This window comes from Eufriesea mexicana, unplaced genomic scaffold (genome assembly GCF_001483705.2).
Source record: "Eufriesea mexicana isolate 0111107269 unplaced genomic scaffold, ASM148370v2 scaffold2928, whole genome shotgun sequence".
In the NCBI taxonomy this organism is placed as follows: Eukaryota; Metazoa; Arthropoda; class Insecta; order Hymenoptera; family Apidae; genus Eufriesea; species Eufriesea mexicana.
Window position 1 is genome coordinate 314359 of NW_016911035.1, and position 10439 is coordinate 324797.

At 39.3% G+C, this 10439-nt stretch overlaps 1 protein-coding gene across 5 annotated transcripts in view; it reads right to left on the reverse strand.

Annotated features, from left to right (window-relative positions):
• The window catches only part of LOC108550771 (protein turtle), a 59736-nt gene that overhangs the window by 37675 nt on the left and 11622 nt on the right, over positions 1–10439 (reverse strand). For 3 of the 5 annotated variants that reach the window (XM_017904617.1, XM_017904615.1, XM_017904614.1), the window contains exon 4: positions 1630–1751. In XM_017904617.1, coding sequence (XP_017760106.1) covers positions 1630–1751 — 122 coding nt within the window. Of the gene's footprint in view, positions 1–1617; positions 1752–10439 lie in introns of all 5 variants that reach the window. The other 2 variants (XM_017904612.1, XM_017904613.1) reach the window with 1 other exon arrangement.

The window sequence follows — 10439 nt, forward strand, 5'->3', positions numbered from 1 at the left end:
GGCTGCATCGATCCGCGGGATCCACGAGGGGTGGTCGGGGCAGCGCGAAATTAGAATCCGCGTTGATTAACCGACGGCGCGAAATGAAATCGCGAGTCCGACGACGCGGCGTTGGAACGATCACGTTGGAACAAAGGGCACGATAAGCGTCGCTCGTCCTTTCACGGGTCCGCGACGCCGCGATCGCGTCGCGATGATCCGCGCGTGGGATGCGTGTCGATGAGAAAGACTGACTGTACATGGCTGCGTGACTGCCCGAGAGAGGAACGCGTGATCGAATGACTCTGTCGTTGATCGACGCGGAAAACGTGCTCTGCCCTCTCCAGTCCGGATCAGATACGAATACGTGATAGCGAGTAACGCGATATCGCGGGAACAGAGTGTAGGAAAATGATATCGATAATAACGAGAATAATGATAACGACAATCGGCATAATCGTAATAGTAATCGCAGTACTCGTAAACAAGCGCGTAGCTGGACAGTCGAGGCTACGCGAGCGGGATGGCAACGGCACTTCCGGTCCGGCTGGGAACGAGAGGCGTGTCCCGTTCGCCGCCGATTCCAACCGAGACGAGAATTACCGAAATGCAAAGGAACAAACTGAAGCACGTAAGCGAACGAACAATCGAATAAACAGTACGAAAGCGAATCCAAAGTAGTATCGTAGACAATCATTGCATTATGCCGTTCCTGTCTCCGGTATCAGCGTCTGTGTCTGCCGACCGCGCCGATCTCTCGCGATTTCGAGCACGCCCACGCGAACGCGTAAAACCTCCCGAGAAACGCGTCGTTTTAACGATCGGGTATCGCTCGCGCTCGTTCCGACTCTCCACCGTCGTCCACAAATCGCCAACGCGGATTTCAGAATCAGAACCGACGATTGCACCTCGACGCCTTCGCACGGGCTTATCGCTTGCCGGCGCGAATCGAACGGTAAGCTACGCGACTCGTAGCTCGTGTCCGAGGAGTACGATAGAAGCTTCGACCGCGCGCGCAACGCGGTTGCGGAACGGAGAGAATTCGATGGATGGACGGTGACGGAAAAACGCGCGGAATAGACTGGCGACGAACGAACGGAAAGAGAGCTCGCGTGGATGGTATATCTGGAGCGGCCGCGAGCGTGGAGAAAATTGAGACAGCTCGCAGAGAGATACATGGACGCGCGGAACGGCCGATGACCGCGTCTGTCGGTGGCAGAGGAAGCGATAAAAAGAGCAACGAGTGGACGGTCGGGGGTGAGAGGAAGATTCGATCGCGTGGCTCACACGAGAGCACCATTCATCCGTACGCGAGACTCTCTCTGTCGCCACCCACGCCACCCGCTTTCACGCCCCAGTTCCCGATTACGCAACGTTTGACCAGCGAATTAAAAAGGAAGCCGCGGAACCGCGCCGCGATTTCGATCCTCGATTCGTCCTGAAATACCTCGACGCGCTGTATTCGGTCTCCGCGCGCGTTGCGTCCGGCTTTCCGCGACTTTTCCACCGGAAGCGTAGCTCGAGAGACGGCGATACGATCGCTGATACCGGAACACGGGTTCCTCTTACTGCATCGAGCGGCGCCCACGTATTTAACTCACGGATATAGAGAGCAGAGGGTGTCGTCCGATATCGTACCAAGTCGCCTACCTTCTTGTCCCATTGGAGAACGTAGGGCACTGGTTGCTCACCGGGGAACTCTACGTGACAGTTGAAGACAACGCTCTCCCCCAGGATTGCCGTAATGTGCATCGCGTCCTGGTTGCAGAGACCTGAAACACGCCATTTCCAACATCTTTATTCGCCGCACTCTCCACTCGTGGTTATGGTTAGCGCTCGTGGCCGTTCGCCGACAACTTCCTCCGTAAAGAAACTCGCCCGAGCGTCGCGCGCTCCTCGCATTCCGCCTTGGCATTTCCGCGAAAACTTGCCAACTCCGTCGCGTCGCTATGACAGCCGATAGATATTTCGCGCCAGTCTCCCGGATGGCTTTCGCGCGTCCTTAACTTTCCAGCCGAGTTACGGGTCGCGCAACCCACCAACTTCGCGATTTACCGAATTAACTTCCGTCCTCGTGTTTTCGCGATCCTCTTCTTCCAAGTCGCTCGCTTATTGCGTGGCTGAAAGTGCGCCGTAAATTCCGGACAAACAATGGAGCTAGAAAGTAGACGCGGCGCTGGTATCTTCCGGGTTGGGATTTAAAATCGGTACCACTCGATCTCCGTTTCTTCGCGCGAATTTTTACGACCTTGGAAAGAAATCGAGATCACCGAAGATGATGGTGTCTTCTCGTTTCGGTAGCGAGAACACGGAGGGAGATACAGAGTGGAGGATTCGGCCGAAAAGCAGACCGAAAGTTAATTTTTCAAGCGTACAGTTACATTCTAACAGCATAAACGTAGTTGTAATTCGTGAAAAGTTTATAAATTGTTCTATTTATCGATAGTAATAAATTAGTATTATTAATAACGATTGTCCACTACGTGAATTTATAGTAAAAGTAAAAGAGTTAATAAATTATTGGCTGTTACTCGAATATAAAAAGTATTCGTGTTAAAATATACGAATAATTTGCAAAAATGTTCGTAGACTATCACATTTATTGTTAATAACAAATTAATATTGTTAATAACATAATTGTCCATAACGTGAATTTATAGTAAAAGTAAAAGAGTTAATAAATTATTGGCTGTTACTCGAATATAAAAAGTATTCGTGTTAAAATATACGAATAATTTGCAAAAATGTTCGTAAACTATTACACTTATTGTTAATAACAAATTAATATTGTTAAGAACAAATTGTTCTCGACGTAAATTTATAATAAAAATGCCAAAAATTAATAAATTATTAGCTATAACTTGAACTTGTAATGTATTTGTGTTAAAATATGTGTATAATTTGCAAACAAGTTTGTAAATTATTACACCTATTGTTAATAACAATATTAATTTGTTATTAACAAATTGTACGCAACGTATATTTATAGTAAAAGTGAAAAAATTATTAAATTATTGGCTATTATAGCGGAAAAATAATAAATAATAAAATCGACGAAGTTCGAAAATTTCCGATTGGGGTGGGGGGACTCGGCCGATCGGCGGCTATATAAGGAGCGTCGCGTCCCAGCAGAACTCATTTGTCCGGTCGACTTCGGAAGTGTAACATCTAAATTTCGTAGTGCGCGAGGGGTGGAGGTACGAAGTGAGGTTGGGGATGGCTACCCCGGCCTCACCCCACCCCATTAAACAATTTACTAATCATTTTTTTTTTTTGTTTTCAGATATTAATTATTCTTTTATTGCAGCTTTTAATTATTTTTTCTTTTTTCAGGTTTTAATTATTTTTTCGCTTTCCAGGTTTTATTTTCTGTTTCTATTTATTTTTATTCGAATATTTCGTATAATATTCACATGTTTCGTCGCTGGTTTCTTTATGTCTCTTCGTTGAGTTGTTAATATCTCATCGTTGGGTTTCTTATGTCTCATCGTTGGGTTGTTCCATCTATTTGATTTATCATTGTGGTTCATATTCGTTTCGCTTCTATTGTCTTTCCCCTTACTAATACGTTTCATTTCAAATTTATATACTTTCTTTTCAGATTTATATATTTTCTTTTCAGATTTATATATTTTCTTTTCAGGTTTATATATTTTCTTTTTTAGGGATGCGTGCGTTTAGACATAAGTAGTAGTAAGCAGTTATAAGATAGATCTCTAGACTAAGTATCATGTGCGCGCTATCTGTACAGAGGTAAGCTACCTAACTTGGAGCGAATGTATGCAATTCATATTTTTCCTCTATTATCCCTGCCGTTTACCAAATAGAACATAATTGTTCTCGCGATAATCGCGATCGTTCCTAAGCACCGACTAGCCTTCGTGACGTACTCTCGTGTACTTGATAACTCCATGTTTCATAAGTCATCCAAACGATTCGTTCCGACACTCACCCTCGCCACTGCCACCCTTGTCACGCGTCGGTTCTAGGGTGGTCGGCGGACTGACACTCACCTGGGTCAATTCGAGGGTCTGTCGGCCCTAGTCGTCCTGGGCACCAGCGCGTGCACGACCGGGGTATGGGCCCTGTAGCCGTGACATTGCATATGGGCCTACGGTCAGACCCCATGGGATGATTAATTTCTCCCCCATGTGGCAGGGGCCTGCGTGACCGGTTACAGGGCCTCGCTAGGGACCCTCGGCTTGATTTCGGGTGTTTCGTTGGTTCGTCGATCGCTCTCGTTCGCGAGTAAGTCATGGCAGGGTCTGTGGTGGCTGGGTGGGCTAGGTTCGATCGGGAGGGTGCCGAGACACGAAGTTGTCTTGTACACGAGAGTACGTCGCGTAGGCTAGTCGGTCTTTCGAATGGTCGCGAACACGTTCGGGCGCGTCGCGATTTTTCACTTACTCGCGTCTTTCATATTTCATTCCCTATTTTCATGGGAACTTATTTTATTGCGATAGTAGTGTTTTAGTATACCGAATCGAAGTCCCCTTTGTAAGACACGATATTTAATAAAGTGTCAGTAGAGTCACTTTAACTTCTTTCGCTCCAAGTTAGATTAGGGTGCTTTTGATACAGATAGCGCCAGCAGGCTGCGCCACTAGGGCGCATGTCGGGTCTCGATGCGTAGCCACCTCCTCGTGGTGAGACCTGGTAATTGGTATCGTTTTTCAAAGATAAATCTTTGGCAAATGATACCAAGCTAAGAGCTACGCACAAAGTTTAAAATATTTCCTATCTCTTGTAAATTTTCAATGTTCCCTTTGAACTTTGAAAGTACAGAGTGGGCAATATCTGTTGAAGTAATATGTACATTAAGGTGAACGAGGCAAGTATCGTAAGGTAAGTATAGTAAGGTAAGTATTGTAAGGTAAGTATGCTGTAAAAATATATCTTTAAGCTTGGAACAAGTAAAATAATTAAAATCTCCTGTCATTCCGAGCTCTTCTGCCATGTTATATTATCTTGATACAAAATCGTGAAATTGGCCAAAAGTTTTTCATTGAGGCCGCAAAAGTATTATCCACTGAATTCTTGGAAATGACGTCATTTCCTGGAATCAGTCCGCGAACGACCTCCTATCATATTATGTTATCCTGATACAAAGTCTTGAAATTGGCCAAAAGTTTTTCGCCGAGAGCGCAAAAATATTGTTAAATCAATTCTTGGAAATGACGTCATTTCTTGGAATTGATAGACGAACAACCTCCTGTCATGTTATATTATCCTGATACAAAGTCGCGAAATTGGCCAAAGTTTTCTGCCGAGGTTGCAAAAGTATTGTCCACGAAATTCTTGGAAATGACGTCATTTCTTGGAATCAGTCAACGAACAACCTCCTTTCATGTTATGTTCGCCTAATACAAAAACGCAGAATTGGCAGAAGGTTTCATGCCAACACTACAAATTTTGTAGGCCAAAAATTATGTCAGCGTGCACGCTCTTTTCATGTTATGTTCGCCTAATACAAGAACGCAAAATTGGCAGAAGGTTCCATGCCAATGCTGCGAAATTTATAGGCTCAAAGTTTTTGGAGAATTATTAGAATTCCTGGCAATTGTTTCAGCGTAGTATGCTGTGTTCTTGAAAAAGGTTACATTCATAACTATAAAATTTCACGATATAAAAGATATAAATTAAACACATAGAAGAGAAAATATATATATTTTTTCTATCCTATTAATAATCATAACAAAGATCAGAGATAAATCCTTCAAAAACGATATATCCCTCTTCAGCTTTTGCACGTTAAATTTATTTTCTATCATCGGTAACATAACATTACATAAATAAAAGTGGAAATGTGTGATTACTCTATTCAAAAAATAAACTCAATATGCCCCTAGCACAACCCGTTGTACCGTGCTAATACCGTCAATGAGATAAACAAGAAAAGAATTCAAAGCGATATTAATCAGCGCCATCTATGATTTTGGTCAAGAAGCTCAAGAAAGTAACAGGAACACAGAATGCGTGAGGAAGTCGTTGAAACCTCGCCACTTGATAAAAAAGGACAGGCAGAGGTTAGAGAAAGATAGAAACGACACCACAGTGAAAAATCACAGATTATCAGGTTTTTACGATTATTTTACGAACTTTTATAGCTGCATCGCAAAGTTGGAACTTTGGACAACATTCTCATGCAATTTTCGGTAATAATTCGAGGCTAGTTAGATTGTTGTTAATAATTAATTGAAGGCGTACGTGATTTGATTATAACAATCCGGCACGATTGTCAGTCAAAATATTTAATTATGAACAAAATTAGAAGTAAAATATGAACAAAAAATATACGGGAATATTGCTACGGATATTCTCTTTATAATGTATGAATGTTATTCATAAATTAATTGCATAAAAGATAGTTGTTAATGAGAAACTATTAGGATCTTCGGCAACAGTTCAAACACTCCGCACAATAATTGTTTATAATTAATTAATTAACGAGAAATTTATATCTAAAATAATATTAGAAAGTTCTTAAAAGGTGCATCTTTAAGACACAATTATAAAAGTTCACAAATTGTTCACAGAAATTAAATAATTCGATGATTTTCCTTTCAAATTAATCGTATTGGGCAGCCATTATTCTCTATCCATTTCTAAGGCTAGTGCAAATCGTTGATTGGCGCTAAAATAGCCAATAAGAAAAATCTGCGATCAGCGTCATCTATGATTTTTGATTCAAAGCTCGGGTTAAATCACAGAAAAACAGATGGCGCCAGGAGATCGCTTAAAAGAATATGACATGAAGAACGAGATAAATAAAACAATAGAACGACATAAATAACTAATACACATTTTCTTCCCTTCTTTTTGAGCACTTAAGAACTTCATAAAGTTTTCTATGTTCTTTAATAAGTTCAGTGCAAACAGTGGTTTTAATTAGACAATCAGCATTCGTTTCTTTACCTGGCACATGATAAGTCTGCAAGGGTATGCCTTTACAATGCAATTATGAAAATTAATAAATTAATCACACAAATTACGTAATTTGTTAATTTTTCTCTAAGTGAACAGGAGAGTGTATGGGAAAGGAGAAAAAGATTGCAAACAACGCAGAAAGAATTGTTGTGTCCATAGACATGCGCCTGCATCATGTAAAACAATGTAAGTCTTTGTATTAACACAACCTTCAGTTGTAAATAGATAATGTAAGATATAAGCCATTGTTTTTTTATTTTTTATTAGTGATAACAGAGCCTGGTTATAAACAGTCAATGTTGAAATACACAGGTATGTGCAACAGAAGGAAAATACTGGTCTTGTGGAATATTATCAGCGCAAAGTCATTAAATGCAAAGGATTGTTTCTTATGGTAAGAAAAGATTGAAACAGTAATGCAAATATGCAAGGTATGATATGTCTATTGGATTCTAGGTTGGCTAACCATAATACATAAAGATAGAAATCTTTGATGGTCAAATAAAGATTCATAAAAGGGAGATGGTTTAGACAGACAAAAGGGAATAAAATTAATTTAAGTGATGTCCTCTTATAATAATAGGATATAGGGAATACAGTAAGATTGAAAGGTATGTTGTATTCCTGATTTGAATAGATATTAATATCAGTGGTTAAAGTCATTCATCATCGCTAATGTGTTAAGTTTCAGAATGATACAGCTGAGGTATATAAAGAAAGGAGAGAGGTTTGAATGAAAGCAGAGAGAAGAGGAAATGTATATTACGTGGGATCAAGAAACAGAAAAGAGGCAGCATGTGTATCAACAGAGAAAGATGTGTGGCATCCACATGCAAATATAAAGATCATTGTAAAGATGGAGAATGAACAATTGCTAATACTTATGAAAGATATAGATAAATTGAATACAGAGTGTGAATGTTGCTTTAAGACAAATATCTGTAGAAACATGCATAGCAACTTTGAAACTACAAAAACAGTAGGAATAATGGTGCTGTGACACATGTACTTGATTGGACCAATAAAGCCAATGTTAAAAGTAAGTAAAAAGTACATCTTATCTATTGATGATTATTCGAGGGTGATTATTGGTCTTACTCTTACAGGACAAGGATCAGACAGCTGAGGAAATAAAAGTATTGGTAACATTGAAAGAAAATCAATCTGTCAAGAAGTTGAAAAGTACTTATATGCTTAGAAATAGAGGTGAGTTTGTAAGAGAAGACCTCCAGGTTTTTCAAATCAAAAGGAAATAAACCATGATTTGATTCCAACCAGAATACAGCAGTGCAATGGAGTTACTGAGAGGAAGAGCAAATCCGCCATAAAGATGACAAGGACACTGATTTTTAAGTTGAAAATATGAAATTTTTAAAATCATTTTTCAAATACTTAAATTTACTTAAATCTTTGAGATTTTGTACATAATGGTATTTCAATAAATGGTAATAAAGTATTAAAAATTGACTGATTTTCTCAAAAAATATTTTTAATGGATTTGTGTATAAAAACTAATGATGTTATACAAATAAAAGAAATGTTATACATATACAACACGATAGTACGGAATGAATAATAACTAATTATTAATAAATAATCAATTATTCAATAGAGAAACTTGATGGAGATCCAACTTCTTTCGTATCATTAATATCATAACTACATTCATCATTATCATCATCACTTTTATCATACTTTTTCCTTTTCTTGTTTATTATTTGATCTGACGTGATTCGGATCTGTGTTTACAGTTAAAATACTTATAAACTGTACAATATACGAGTATATTACAAAATAATTAGAGTAAAACCTTTTTATTTATATGAACTCCAGTGTGTCATTAAAAACTCTTACGTTGATTTTAATTTTATTAATTATTAACGTTTTCGTCATGAATATTAAGCACTTTCTAATTTGTTATTTTTGTAATAGACACATATTTGTATTTGTTTCATTGATATTAATAAACATAAGAGACATCGTTTGATATTTTACATTGATACTTTAGCACATAGCTATTTCAAAGGCGCAACATTTTCCCGCCACAAGAATACCGTTACAGTCAACATTCAGTTGGCGGCGAAGCGGGCACGCCGGTAACAAATGATGGAATATTCTCGCGCGTCAAAGGGAAATATTAAAGATTTCCTCAAAACATTTCGTGAAGTAGTGATATCGGCGATTGTTGTTCTAATTGCTATAACATAAGAAATATATATTTACGAACAGTAACGCGATGTGTCCGATATTAGTTCGCGACAATTCAGGTGTAGGTTACGTTTGCAACATTATCCTAATATTTATGAACAGAACACAGCAGAAGTTCAAGAAATTGTGAAAAATTTACGAACTTCAAGATTACAAACTGTGAACATTTCTTCGGCGATAATATACTACGTGTAGAAAAAAGTGATGTGACAGTGCCAATCGTATAACGACACATGTGCGAAATGAAGTGGTGTGAGTGCGGATCGTGTAATGCTACTGCATAGTCTCCGATCGCCGAATGTACTAGATTCTAGATTTCAATTGTCCAGTAATATATTTGAATATTTTTACTTTGAATAGGCAGCTTATTAACAGTTTCACCAATTTTTCTTCAATCTTGACGTTCAATTACACAGTAGCTACGTATTATCGCTTATACATTCTAAACTTCGATTGTGGATTAGAATATTTCATTACTCCTGCATAGAATAGATTGTTTTCCAACCACTAGGGTCATCATTCTACGATTGAAGGAACATATATGAAATAAAGTGACGGAAAAGCAAGCCCCTGCGACATCGTGCAACACGGTTTACTTTTCTCGCTTATATTTCTGCAATTAGACTTTTCGGTTAGGTTTTTTCTACATACCAGCGTAGAGTGAATTCTTCTTTAACTGGATTGGATATTTTTTTTGCGTTTCGAGCGAGGGTTTTCGAAAAATAGTGCCGCATGTGTTAGTGTGTGACAGGTCGTGCTGCGCAGTTTACTTTTTTGGTTTATATTTCCAAAAGTAGACTTTTGACTCCGGTTTTTTTCATCGATTAGCGTAGAATAAATTCTTCGTTAATGGGATTGGATACATTTTTTGCGTTTCGAACGTGCGTTTTCGAAAACTAGTGCCGACTGTGTTAGTGGGTGACAGGTCGTGCTGCGCAGTTTACTTTTTTGGTTTATATTTCCAAAATTAGGCTTTTGACTCCGGTTTTTCGTATTTATCCGTGTAGCGTGAATTTTTCCTTAATCGGATTGGATACCTTTTTTGCGTTTCGAGCGTGCGTTTCCGCAAAATAGTGCCGAATGTGTTAGTGGGTGACAGGTCGTGCTGCGCAGTTTACTTTTTTGGTTTATATTTCCAAAATTAGGCTTTTGACTCCGGTTTTTCGTATTTATCCGTGTAGCGTGAATTCTTCCTTAATGGGATTGGATACCTTTTTTGCGTTTCGAGCGTGCGTTTCCGCAAAATAGTGCCGAATGTGTTAGTGGGTGACAGGTCGTGCTGCGCAGTTTACTTTTTTGGTTTATATTTCCAAAATTAGGCTTTT